The 14,713-nt window shown below is 38.7% G+C and overlaps 1 protein-coding gene across 3 annotated transcripts in view; it reads right to left on the bottom strand.

Moving 5' to 3' along the window:
• SIMC1 (SUMO interacting motifs containing 1) overlaps positions 1-14,713 on the bottom strand; it is a 75,819-nt gene that overhangs the window by 7,949 nt on the left and 53,157 nt on the right. For 2 of the 3 annotated variants that reach the window (XM_044925488.1, XM_006047274.3), the window contains exons 8-9: positions 1,689-1,845; positions 1,465-1,549 (exon numbers count right to left, since the gene is read on the bottom strand). In XM_044925488.1, coding sequence (XP_044781423.1) covers positions 1,465-1,549; positions 1,689-1,845 — 242 coding nt within the window. Of the gene's footprint in view, positions 1-276; positions 1,352-1,464; positions 1,550-1,688; positions 1,846-14,713 lie in introns of those variants that run through there. The other variant, XM_025296408.2, reaches the window with a different exon arrangement.

The raw sequence follows: 14,713 nt of genomic DNA, 5'->3' as shown, positions 1-14,713 counted from the left end.
CAAATTGGGCAAGGAGTATGTCAAGTCTGTATATTCTCACCCTGCTTATTTAACTTTTATGCAGAGTACATCATGAGAAATGCCAGGCTGGATGAAACACAAGCTGGAATCAAGACTTACGGCAGAAATATCAACCTCAGATATGCAGATGATATCAATATAATGGCAGAAAGTGAAGAGGAACTAAAGAGTTTCTTGATGAGGGTTTAAAGAGGCGAATGAAAAAGCCGGCTTAAAACTCAACACTCAAAAAACTAAAATCATGGCATCCAGTCCCATCATTTCATGGCAAATAGACGGTGAAAAAGCAGAAACAGTGGCAGATTTTATTTTCATGGGCTCCAAAATCACTGTGGTTGGTGACTGCAGCCATGAAATCAAAGGAAGCATGCTCCTTGTAATAAAAGCTATGAGCAACCTAGACAGCATATTAAAAAGCAGAGACATCACTTTGCCAAAAAAGGTCTGTATAGTCAAAGCTGTGGTTTTTCCAGTAGTCTTGTATGGATGTGAGAGCTGGACCATAAAGAAGCTTTTTTTCAGGATCCCCTCCAGAATCATGTTTTGCATATAATATTCATGTGTTTTAGTTTGATTTTAATCTGGAATAGTTCTTCAGTCTTCCTTTGTTTTTAAGACATTGGGACTTTTGAAAGTACAGGCCAGTTAGTTTGTAAAAGGTCCTTCAATCTGGGTTTGTCTGATGCTTCCTTCTGATTAGATTCAGGTCATGAATTTTTGGCAAGAACATTACCTAAGTGATGAGATGTTCTCAGGGTATCACATCAAGAGGACTGTCAGTTTTCTTCCTTGTAAACTTACTATCTTTCCTTATGTAATGTATAATCATGTTAGTTTTCCTAAGGGCCTCATTAATCCTTGGCTGATCAAATCACTCCTATTTGAAGCACCTATTCCACCATTTTCCTTGTCGATATTTGCCCCTGAGTGCTAGTTAACTAACTAATCTAAGTCTCTCAGCTCCTCACTGGCTTTGCCTGTGACTCGGGCAGAGCCACATTCACAGTCTTACGTTGTTTGGAAGACGTACATGTTTACCTTGCCACTGATCTTCTGTGTATTTGTATCACACTGACAGATGTGTACAACATCCAAGTCCGTGAGCACTAGACCCAACGAAGATTCTGCAGTGATGGGCCCGGGAAAGCTGTCAGGGCTTAGCCAGGTCATTACTGAATCTTGCTCACGTTAGGGTAACTTTCATTTACGTACACAATGCTAAGGACTGTGAGGACCACTGCAGTATCTGCCATAACAAAAATACTATGTGAATTCTTCTGTTTCAGAGCAGCGATTCCAGCTATGTCCTTTCTCGTTTCTTGCAGTTACACTAAGGAACAATGATTTACTGAAGTTAATAGAGTCACTTATGTGACTTTAATACATAATAATGTCCATTGCCAGACTCCCACACCACCTGGTTTGTGCCCAAATGCTCCTTACCTCTTAAAACATGCTGGTAACTGGATAACAGGAACTGCAGGTGCTCAACCAGCTCATCCCATTTCTGCCACTGGGTTTTATCTGACTGCAGAGATAGTAAAAGTAGTAGGTAATAAATTCTTTCCTCAGTAAGAGGTTTATACAGTTTTTAAATAACTTACAATAAGCTCACGGATTCAGGAAAAGGTGGTCTAGGCCTGGAAGTGAAGTAGGGAAAAACATACCTGACACTTGAGCAGTGATGTGGAATTGTTCAGAAAATAGAGGGCCTGGGCCAGAGACAAGGGCAGGCGGGTGGGCGTCTCACAGCTGTGGAGAAATATGATTTCCAGCACTTTGCAGCGTAGAAGGTGGCTTTCCATGGTAGTAAAGAACATCTCTCTGCGTGGAGGAGAGACAGTGCACCGTCACAACTGCTGCTTCAAGGGACACACACCACAATTCTCCCTGAATGCTCTAACCTTTGCCTGAACCAGAGGAGGCCAAGAACGAACACAGTGAAGCCCTACAAAATCACAAAGCCTGTGGACAAGGCAGAAACAGGTTCGTTCATGAACTGACAACTGCCAGACCGGGGCGGGGGACTCCTTGACGTTTGAAAGCGAAAGACTAGTTTAGGACACTTGAAGAATTACAGCATACTCTAACCAAGAGAATTAATCATAAGATGAAATGTTTCTGAATGGCCATAAAGGGCCATCATTGGCACAAAGGAGGAATATTATTAAGAGGAATAAAAGAGGGTATTGCTCTCGAAAAGCTGATGGTTGAACAGGGGCGAGAAGTGTGCCACGGGAACCTGACGCGCAGGGCCAGCGTGTACACGGTGTGGTGGTGCCCCCATGGTGCAGACGGCAGAGCACACTTGGTCGGGGCTGGGAGCAGCCTCTGGCAGGGGAGGTGGCACGGGCGGCAGGGGCTAGGGGAGTAAGGAAGGCCCAAGGTAAGAGGCGCTCCAATGCCGGGACACACACGGCAAAAAGCGAGAGGCCAAGAGATACACACGTCTGGGGCACCACAGCCTTCTTCAACTTCAAGCGTCTAGGACTGAGGAGTCCCCGAGGGACTTGGCCAGCGAGCGTGGGCTGGAGCACACTCAGAGGCTTCTGAGAGGGAGAGCTGTAAAACGCGGGCTGAGCTTCGGGAAGGTGAATCCCACTCACTGTTCTAAACGCAGTGTCGGTTTCCCTCCCAGAATGCGATGAATCTCAGATGCACAGGGCACATCTCTGGACTGCCTAAAGGCTTTTGCCTGAAGGTTTGGTTAGTGGTTCTTGCCAGGTCTGCGCATCAGAGCAGTTTCTGAGGAGCAGGCAGTGAGCAGATAAGGAGAGGGCAGCAACAGAACCTGCCCCAGATATCAGGGTTCTTTCTTCTACAGCTGTGCCTGTGCAGTGGGCAACACTGGGAAAAACAGGGGGCTCTTGGTGCCACTGCCGCTTGCAACAATGATAAATAACAAAGTATCTCTTCATTTTTATCTTCTTCCCTTTGCTTTTGCTGTTCCACCAGACACGTGTTATTAGTGTAAAAGCAAAATTTTAAAAAGCAGAATTTTAAAACCTTTGCTTACCATTCTAAAGTATAAAAAAAGTCTAAAATATTTATGAAAATCCATTTGATCTCTTTAATGTACTTTTTAGTACCATTCTATACCTTCTCTGACAAATTTTCTTTAATACAAAGGACTCCAAATTATTACATTCATAAGATACTCTCCAAATTCTTTTAAAGTCTAATTTCTACTCTGCATTTGGTATATGACTTTTACAGACAGTTGATCTATTCAATAACTTTTAATTTCAAACTGTATTTTCTCTTCCAGTTTTGACTCCAGAGCCTGCATTTGTCCTGGTTTTATAATCCAATATGGCAAACCCAGAAATATACAAAGGACAAGAAAATAATTTTAATGTGTTGGACATAGTAGGAAATGGAGGTACAATTATCTATAGCAATTCAAATTCAAATTTTAAAAACAAGATAGAGGAAGGCTAACTTCCAGATCCAGCCTTAACAAGTATATCTGCTATTGGATTTACTGTCCTTTTATCAACAATTGTAATCCTGAACAAAATATATGAAATAACTATTTTTAGGCATTGGATAAGCTACTACAAATGACTACTGTTCTTGAGAGAAAGGGAAACAAAGGTGGTGAACCCCATGTTTACCCCAGATTTCCTGTTGGGGGCACTTTCTAACTAAGGCCAAGGAAAGTATGGGTCCTGAACAGAAAGCAGTGGATTTGTTGGGCAGAGCAGAGACTGGAGGTCAGGAGAGCTGAGGTGGCTGGAATATCTGTAATGGTCCCCCTTGGCACATGGACAGGGAGATAGCCAAAGCCTGGGAAAGAACAGTTAGTGAGGGCTGTGAGAGGAGTGGGGATTCGGGAAAGTGCCCAGTGTTGAGAGAGATGCGGTTTCAATGAACTAGAAGAGAAATCTCATTACATGTTGGGCATTCGGGTGCAACCCCAGAAGACTAAGCTACAGGACATTAGTCTCTTAAGAAAGGCTGCTTTAGAATACCCTTACAATTCCTAGAAACAAGCTTCAAAAGGAGAAAGCTAATCTGCTAAGAAATCATTATCTGCCAGATTGAAAGTCAATATTCTTTAAAGGAAGTCAGCAAATTTCAGATTCTCAACAATGGACCATTCATAATGTTAGACATGCAATAAAAAAATATTAGACAAGGGAAAAAACAGGAAAATGAATCCATAACCAGGATCAAAATGCCCACAGAAACAGACCAATAGATGACACAAATGTTGGAATTAGTAGACAAGGACTTTAGAACAGCTGTTATAAGTATGCTTAAGATTAACCAACCAACCAAGATATATATATATATATATATACACACACACACGAATGAATAGATGGGGACTCTCAGCAAAGAGAAATGGACACTCTAAGAAAGTAGGGAAAACCACTAGACCATTCAGGTATGACCTAAATCAAATCCCTTATGATTATACAGTGGAAGTGAGAAAAAGATTTAAGGGCCTAGATCTGATAGATAGAGTGTCTGATGAACTATGGACGGAGGTTTGTGACACTGTACAGGAGACAGGGATCAAGACCATCCCCATGGAAAAGAAATGCAAAAAAGCAAAATGGCTGTCTGGGGAGGCCTTACAAATAGCTGTGAAAAGAAGAGAAGCGAAAAGCAAAGGGGAAAAGGAAAGATATAAGTATCTGAATGCAGAGTTCCAAAGAATAGCAAGAAGAGATAAGAAAGCCTTCTTTAGCGATCAATGTAAAGAAATAGAGGAAAACAACAGAATGGGAAAGACTCGAGATCTCTTCAAGAAAATCAGAGATACCAAGGAAACATTTCATGCAAAGATGGGCTCAATAAAGGACAGAAATGGTATGGACCAAACAGAAGCAGAAGATATTAAGAAGAGGTGGAAAGAATACACAGAAGAACTGTACAAAAAGATCTTCACGACTAAGATAATCACGATGGTGTGATCACTGACCTAGAGCCAGACATCCTGGAATGTGAAGTCAAGTGGGCCTTAGAGAGCATCACTACGAACAAAGCTAGTGGAGGTGATGGAATTCCAGTTGAGCTATTTCAAATCCTGAAAGATGATGCTGTGAAAGTGCTGCACTCAACATGCCAGCAAACGTGGAAAACTCAGCAGTGGCCACAGGACTGGAAAAGGTCAGTTTTCATTCCAATCCCAAAGGAAGGCAATGCCAAAGGATGCTCAAACTACCGCACAATTGCACTCATCTCACACGCTAGTAAAGTAATGCTCAAAATTCTCCAAGCCAGGCTTCAAGAATACGTGAACCGTGAACTTCCAGATGTTCAAGATGGTTTTAGAAAAGGCAGAGGAACCAGAGACCAAATTGCCAACATCCTCTGGATCATTGAAAAAGCAAGAGAGTTCCAGAAAAACATCTATTTCTGCTTTATTGACTATGCCAAAGCCTTTGACTGTGTGGATCACAATAAACTGTGGAAAATTCTGAGAGATGGGAATACCAGACCACCTGACCTGCCTCTTGAGAAATTTGTATGCAGGTCAGGAAGCAACAGTTAGAACTGGACATGGAACAACAGACTGGTTCCAAATAGGAAAAGGAGTACGTCAAGGCTGTATATTGTCACCCTGCTTATTTAACTTATATGCAGAGTACACATTAGAAATGCTGGACTGGAAGAAGCACAAGCTGGAATCAAGATTGCTGAGAGAAATATCAATAACCTCAGATATGCAGATGACACCACCCTTATGGCAGAAAGTGAAGAGGAATGAAAAGTCCTCTTGATGAAGGTCAAAGAGGAGAGTGAAAAAGTTGGCTTAAAACTCAACACTCAGAAAATGAAGATCACGGCATCTGGTCCCATCACTTCATGGGAAATAGATGGGGAAACAGTGGAAACAGTGTCAGACTTTATTTTTTTGGGCTCCAAAATCACTGCAGATGGTGACTGCAGCCATGAAATTAAAAGACTCTTACTCCTTGGAAGAAAAGTTATGACCAACCTAGATAGCATATTGAAAAGCAGAGACATTATTTTGCCAACAAAGGTCCATCTAGTCAAGACTGGTTTTTCCAGTGGTCATGTATGGATGTGAGAGTTGGACTGTGAAGAAAGCTGAGTGCCAAAGAACTGATGCTTTTGAAGTGTGGTGTTGGAGAAGCCTCTTGAGAGTCCCTTGGACTGCAAGGAGATCCAGTCCATTCTGAAGGAAATCAGCCCTGGGATTTCTTTGGAAGGAATGATGCTGAAGCTGAAACTCCAGTATTTTGGCCACCTCATGTGAAGAGTTGACTCACTGGAAAAGACTCTGATGCTGGGAGGGATTGGGGGCAGGAGGAGAAGGGGACGACAGAGGATGAGATGGCTGGATGGCATCACTGACTCGATGGACGTGAGTCTGGGTGAACTCCGGGAATTGGTGATGGACAGGGAGGCCTGGCGTGCTGCAATTCATGGGGTTGCAAAGAGTTGGACATGCCTGAGCAACTGAACTGAACTGAACTGAACTGAAGGATGAACCAAATGGAAGCTCTTGTTCTGAAAGATATAATATCTGAAATGAAAAAAAAAAAAATCCACTGGATAGGCTTACCAACAAATTAGGCACTACAAAAGAAACGAAAAATCAAGGAGGAGAAAGTGCAACAGAGAGAGAAAAAAAGACAAGTCAATACAAAATAAAACAAACAAAAACAACAGTAGAAAACACAGAGCCATAATGTTCTGTGGAACAGTGAGACACAGCCTAACATATATGTACTCGAATTCCCAGGAAATGAGAATTCAGGCCAAAAAGATTTTTAAAAAATGCCCAAGATATTTCAAACTTTGATCAAAAATATCAACTCACAGATTCAAGAATCTCAATAAATCCCAAGCAGGGTAAACATAATGGAAACTACAACTAGTTACCATCATCAAGTAGACGGAAAAAAAAAAAGCAGCAGCCAGAGAAAAAAGACATGTGACATAAAAGGGAGCAACAGTAAGAAATTCTAATGACTTCCCAGTAGCAAGCCAGAAGAAAGTGAACAGCTTTAAACTAAGGAAAAACACCTGTCAATCTAGAATTCATATCAAGTAAGAATAGTATTCATATATGAAGGTGAGATAACATATACAGATAAACAAAAGCTGAAAGAACACATTACAACTAGACCTGCAGTACAAAAAATATTAAAAGAAGTTAAGTTCTTTACATGGAAGAGAAATAATACCAAATGGAACTTGGATAGTCAACAAAGAAAGAAAGAACACCAAAAATGGTAACTGTGTGGATCTGACATGTGTTTTTTCCAGCAACACTAAGCAATTAACTCAGTTTTTACACTATTTACCATAGCATCAGATTCTGCAGGTTAAGGGCTCAGTCCTACAAGGCTGCCCTCACGTTCTCTCTTTAGATGCCAACCGAAAGTCCAGGTTGTCAACCTGTGTGCTTCTGAACCATGTAGCTATAGACGGGAGGTTCCCAGGACTGCTACTTAGCTTTGATTAATTTGCTACAGCAGCTTACAGAACTCAGACAAACCCTTTGCTTACTAGGTTACCAGTTTATTATAAAAGGTATAACTTAAGAACAGCCCAATGGAAGAGATATATAAGGTGCGGGGCAAGGGTGAGGTACTCCCATGCTCTCTAGGTGCATCACTCTACAGGCAATCTCCATCTATTTATCAACCTGGAGGCTCTCTGGACCTAGTCCTTTGGGGTTTTCAAGGAAGCTGCATCAGACAGGCATAGCTGATTAAATCAGTGACCACTGGTAACTGAACTCAACCTCCAGCCCCTGTCCCTTCCCTGGAGGAGGGGATGGAGCTAGAGGAGGGAGGGTGGTGGAGAGCTGGAATGAAGAGGAGAGTTCCACTCTCTAATCACATGGTTCCCCTGGCAACCAGCCCCCAACTTTCAGGTCACCAAGTGGTCTTCTGAAAGATACCTCATTAACAGAACAAAATATAACTTTATTAATTACTCTTATCACTTAAAAAACTCCAAAAGAGCTCTGTGCTGGGAACAGGATGAAGGTCTCTCTCAAACCCACACACATACAAGCTTGGATGGTAAAGAATCTGCCTGCAATGTGGGAGACCCAGGTTTGATCCCTGGCTCAGGAATATCCTATCCCCTGGAGAAGGGAATGGCAACCCACTTCAGTATTCTTGCCTGGAGAATTCCACGGACAGAGGAGCCTGGCAGGCTACAGTCTGTGTGGTCACAAAGAGTCGGACAAGACTGAGGACTAACACTTACTTCCTTTATATATATTTCTTATTATAGGTTACAATATCACAGATAGGTGGAACAAAGACTGTTCCCCACCCCCATCCCTGAATTTCTTTTAAAAACAACTGTTTAAAGCAAAAACATGATTCCATCCCAGAGTAAAATGCATGGCAACAGTAGCACAAACAGTGGATGGGAGTGGATAAATGAAAAGACGGTTATTAAGATTTTAACATTGCATGTTATGATAGAGTATTAATTCAAGGTAGATTCTAATAAGAACGCATATTGTAATTCTAAGAGCAACCATTAAAAAAATAAAACATCTCTGAAAAAGCATTTGATAAAATTTAATACCCACTCACGATAAAAACAGAAAACTAGGAATAGAAGGGCAATTCTTCAACTTATTAACATCTACAAAAGAAGTCCTAGAGCTAGCATCATAATTAATCATGAACTGATATTTTAATCAATAATTAATTAACTGAATGCTTTCCCCTAAATCATGAACAAATCAAAGATGTCTACTTTCCCCTGGATCATAACCAAAGCAAAGATGTCTGCTTTCGCCATTGCTATTCAACATAATATTGGAAGTTATAGTCAGTGTAGTAAGGCAATAAAAGGCATACTGATTGGAAAAAAAGAACTAAAACTTTCCCTACTTGCAGATGACATGATGGTCTACACAGACAATCCCAAGGAATCTTTGGCATGAGAGCATTTTCCATAAAAGAAAATCTGATAAGACAGATTTCATCAAAATTTAAAACTTGCTCTGTGAAAGATCTTGTTAAAGAGGATGAAAAGACAAACTACAGAATGGGAGAAAATATTTGCAAACTACAGATCTGAAAAAGGATTATATCTAGAATATATAAAGACTCTGAAAACAGGAAAAAGCAAAAAATCTGTTAAGAACATGAGAAAAGAAATATTTTAGTAAAGATGTTATACAGATGGCAATTAAGCACATGGAAAGATATTCATTATTGATTAAAGAAATGAAAATGAAATCACAATGAGATACCATCATACACTTATCAGAAAAGCTGAAAAAATAAAAAATTGTTTTAACAACACCAAATGCTGGTTAGAATGCAGAGAAACTGGATCATTCATACTGCTGGGGAGAATGTAAAATGGTAAAGCCACTCAAAGAAACAGTTTGGCAGTTTCTTAAAAAAAAACTAAATAAGTAGCTACTATATAATGCAATGGAGAAGGAAATGGCAATTCACTCCAGTATTCTTGCCCGGAGAATCCCATGGACAGAGGAGCCTGGTGGGCTATGGTACACAGGATGGCGAAGAGTCAGACACGACTTGAGTAACTAACAAACAACTTATAAAGCAAAAATTGCACTCCTTGGCATTTATTCCAGAGAAATGAAGATTTATGTTTATTCAAAACTTTGTACATGAATGTTTATAAAAGCTTTATTCATAATAGTCCCAAATTGGAAGCAACACAGATATCCTTCAATGGGTAAAATGGTTTAAAAAAAATACCAAAGGTATACCCACACTATGGAATACTATTCAGCAATAAAAAAGATACCACAACCTGAATGAATCCCAAGAGAACTACACTAAGTGAACAAGTTCTTCAGTGTATAATTCCTAAAAACAAGAACATTTTCTAAGGTAATCAAGTACAATGAGAAAAAAAAAAACCAGAAAATTAATCTTAATGCAACAGTATTATATTAACCGTAGACTTTAATCAGATTCTTTTCATTGTCCTCATGTTGCTATTAATAGCAAAAGAAAATTGCAGGTTATACACTGCATTCAATTGCCTGTTTTTTTCAGTGTCCTTTGATCTGGAACAATTCCTCATTCTTGCTTTGTCTTTTATGACACTGACATTTTGGAAAAGTGCAGTTCAGTTTTTTTTCATAGAACATTTCTCATTGGGGATTTCTCTGATATTTATCCATGATTTGATGGAGGTTATGCATTTTTCGGCAAGAGGACTGCAAAAATGTTTTGTGCATCCTATCAAGGAGCACATGATGTCAGTCTGCCCCACTGCTGGTGTTAATTCTGATTACTTGACTCCACAGTAAAGTTAGTTTTCACTTCATAATTAATATCTTGTGAGAATATACTTTCAGACTATGCAAATATTTTGGTATGCCACAAATTTCATCATTTTAGTACCCTGTCATACTTGAATTCATTCTTATTATGATGCATGCCAAATGGTATTTTCCCCCCAGATTATCATTTCTTCTTATATTTATTAGCTGGCTTTCTACTATAAGGAAGAGAGTCCTTTCTCTTCCTTCCTATCAGTATTAGAATCATGGGTTATTATTCTACACAGCAGTTTGTAGTCTTTTACTGTCAATATTTATTTTGATACTCAAATTATCTCAGATTTAGCCAGTGGAAGCTCTTTAAGCTTCTTTTGTCATGTTCTGAACATTCTTTGAATATTTCCTCATTTCCTCATTATAAAGATGTTCTAGGCTCATTTTATACTTTATCTCAGGTCTGGAATCGGGCATTTCTTAACAAACTCTGGTTCCTTTTAGTGTAAACTAGAATTTAGAAACAAAGATCTGAGTACTAGGTCTGCTCATTGCTACTAGGGTGTAGTTGTTCCTAAGCTCTCTTAGTGGGTAGAGGTAGGAAAGGAATGTATGAATGCACACCCACATAATATATACATAAATGCTGGCACATCTACATTTATTCCTATATCCATCTATTTATTAGGGACCACAAGTTCATATTGATGCCTCCAAATCCAATCCAGCACCACAGGGTTCCTTCTATCCTTCCTCCTTTTCATATGTGTAACTCCCTTCTCTGACTGAGAAACTTGGCTCTCATTATCCACAATACATTTAAGTGTTTAGTCCTAGAATACACATAAGATAGTTTTTGAATTGTTAATACTTTCTGTGAAAAATAAATTTACTAACTAGAATTTAATATTTATTTACACTTCATTTTTTGTCTTTAGCCTGAGGGTATTTAGTCCAAATACTGCGTTTTAACTTACTTGGATGGGCTGGGGAAGACGAATAGTTATCGTAAAAGGGTAGTACTAGGGATCTTTGTGGAGAAGGCAATGCAACCCACTCCAGTACTCTTGCCTGGAAAATCCCATGGACAGAGGAGCCTGGTGGGCTGCAGTCCATGGGGTCGTGAAGAGTCGGACACGACTGAGCAACTTCACTTTCACTTTTCACTTTCATGCATTGGAGAAGGCAATGGCAACCCACTCCAGTGTTCTTGCCTGGAGAATCCCAGGGATGGCAGAGCCTGGTGGGCTGCCGTCTGTGGGGTCTCATGGAGTCGGACATGACTGAAGCGACTTAGCAGCAGCAACAGGGATCTTTGTGGTGATGGAACAGTTCTGCGTATGTTGATTGTCTTGGTGATTATATGAAGCTACACATGTGATAAAACTGCTTAGAACTACATATGATGAGTGCAATCTGAGTGAAATCTGAATATGTTCTGTAGATTATACCAATGTCAATTTTTTTGTGTGATATTGTTACAGTTATGCAAGATGTAACCACTAGGGGATAGAAAGTGAAGGGTATAGAGGACCGCTCTTACTAGTTTTTGCAACTTCCTGTGAATCTTTATTTAAAAATAAAAAGTAAAGAAAAAAAAGTTGCTTGGGCTTGTCCTCCCCCCAACCCTCACCCCTCAGCCCCATTTAAATGAATAATAATTCATTTAAAACACAGGTTAATTTCTGTTTGTATTGTTTGTTAGGCTCTCCTCCAACTTCCTTACTGATTTATTTTTCTTTTTTGAGTATATAAAACATTAACATGGTACTAAAAGTCTAAAAGTTATAACTATACAAAGAAGTATATTCAGGAAATATTATACTATCAATACCACTATTAAGGTCATTATCACTCCAGCCCAGCACCCTAGCTCCTTTCCAGCCCATCTACCCTTGTATGTAAACAATTCGATTGGTCTGCATTTATCTTAACTTTGCTTCTTTTTTTTTTTTTTTTACAATTATAATCATGTATATTAAAAATGTTCTCCTTCTTATATGTGTATTTATTATGCATACTCTATGTATTTTGCTTTGGTTTACTTAACAATATATTTTGGAAAACAGTTCATAAAAATTATGCTCCTATTTTTAATATTTACTTTTTTATAGCTACATCTTCATTGTGTAGATGTACCACAGACATTCAACCACTGTTGTATGTATGGGAATTTGGGTTGTTTTTAGTATTTTGCAATTACAAACATGCTGTTGTGAATATCCTTTTGCATATGTATTTTCATACTGTTAAACATGTATCTTTAGGATAAATTCCTACACATGATTTTTCTGGGTCAAGAGGTAATGTACATTTAGTTTTGGTAGATACTGTAAAATTCCACCACACACACCCCCGCCCCCCACCAGCCGTAATGCTTGTACCACTTTTCATTAGCACCAGCAATGTATGGGCACCTACCTGCTTTCTCAAACCTTCACTAACAGAGTGTTTTATAGTACTTTAAAATTTTTACTATTTGTATAGGTTAGAAATAGTATCTCAATGTAGTTTTAATTTACATTTATTTTTTATATGCATTTCTTTAAATATAAGTGAAGTTGGACATTATACAAAAATAAAATTACTATCTCTAGTAAACACAGATGAAAAAGCCCGTAACAAAATATTAGCAAATTGAATCTGTCAATAGAAAAGAATATTATATCCCAATCAAGTAGGGTTTTTTATTCCAGGAATGCAAGGTTGGTTATAATACGAAGAAATCAATCAATGTACTTCATCATATCAATGGAATGAGGGAGGAAAAACTATGATTATTTCAAAAGATGAACAAAATACATTTTATAAATTCAAATACCTATTCTTCACAAAACACTGAATATCTTAGACAAAGAAGGAGGCCTCCTCAATCTGACAATGGCTACCTATGAAACATCCACAGCTAATATTATACTTAATGGTCAAAGACTGAATATTTTTCCTCTAAGATCAGGAATAAGGCAAGGATGTCTGTTCTTATCACTTCTCCAACATTCTATTAGAGGTATCAGCCCTTGCAATAGGGTAAGACAAAGAAGGAAAAGGCATACAGATTGGAAAGGAAGAGATTAAACTTTTTATTTGCAGACAATATATATTGTGTATATAGAAAATTCTAAGGAAATCACAGAAAATTCCTACCAGAATAACTGAATTAAGCAAGGCTGCACGATTTCTACCACTATCAATGAGCCACTGGAAAATAATAGGTCATATAAGTTATACTTTTGTCAGAGCTTTGGAATGATACCTATGTAAATTAGTTTATATCATTTAACTGCATGTAAACTATACATAAACTTTAAAAGATTAAAAGGTAAGGCCATATAAAGTATCTTCTAGTATAATTTGGGGTGGTTGCAAATTTTCCCTTCCTGAAAAGTTTTAAATTAGGACCAGGTTTCATTTAAACTATTTTTCTATGTTTAGTTTAAATTTGTTTACAGTTACCCACTCCTTAGATTTCCCATCTCTCACTAGAATCTGGGCATAAATAAATAGACAGTATGGGAGCTGGATCCAAATGAAATACTAACGAAGCGATACAGCAAGCGTGATTTTATGAATGCTTCCTTCTGGCTGACCATTGTAACGTACTGCCTTCTTTGAACTGACCTTGCAATTAGGAAGTCCTAGGTTTAAATCTGGATTCTAAATCTGATTAGCAATGTAAACTTTGGCTAGTTATTTAACTATTTAGAGTATTTTTTTTCATTTGTTAAATGGGAACAACATTATAAAGCTTTATAAAAACGTGAGATAATTAATGTAACAATGACTGGCACATTGTACAGATCCAATAAATGTTTGTCTTAATCTTAGCAGGATAGTTTAACTAAATCTTTATTACAATTCTATTTGGAATGACATTTTCTTCTAACAGAGGAACCAGAAATGTACAAGAGTAGTCTTGGTTACCAACTGGGAGCTTAGGGGATGGGGTGGGAAGCAGACAAGGAGCTGACAGAGATTCGCTCAAAGGTCACCACCCTATAGAGGCTCTCCCATAGTTATTTCCTGTTCCAGCAACTGTTCATGAAATTACAGTCATGGTAGCTTATTTTCCTTCCTTTGGATTCTAAAATTACTGGTTCAAAGGAGGAATCATTGGTCCTAGCCAAGAACTCTTATTTCTTTGTCTCTTCCTAATGGAATGCTTCACTATTTAATGTTTAGAGAAAGTGAATTCCTTACTCTTAATATCTGGGCTCATTCTACAGGTACAACTGTATTCACTCTTGGATCACCTCTTCTTTCCCTCATATGAACAGGCCTATTTCACCCAACAAGACTTTAGTAAACATTTATACCAGGCTCTCTGGCTGAGGGTCAGAGAAGATGGTAGTGCTTAACAGCTGAAAACTTGAGGGATGAGTAAAGTTATTAGACAAATGGATAAAGTGGGAAATTTAGGCTACATTTAAGGTAACCTGCCTCTTCCTAAGAAATTATGCCTTAGTTGCAAATAAT

The sequence above is a fragment of the Bubalus bubalis genome, chromosome 11 (genome assembly GCF_019923935.1).
Source record: "Bubalus bubalis isolate 160015118507 breed Murrah chromosome 11, NDDB_SH_1, whole genome shotgun sequence".
NCBI classification, from domain to species: domain Eukaryota; kingdom Metazoa; phylum Chordata; class Mammalia; order Artiodactyla; family Bovidae; genus Bubalus; species Bubalus bubalis.
Note: the sequence above shows the minus strand (reverse complement) of the source record. Positions and strands in the feature narration are given on the sequence as shown.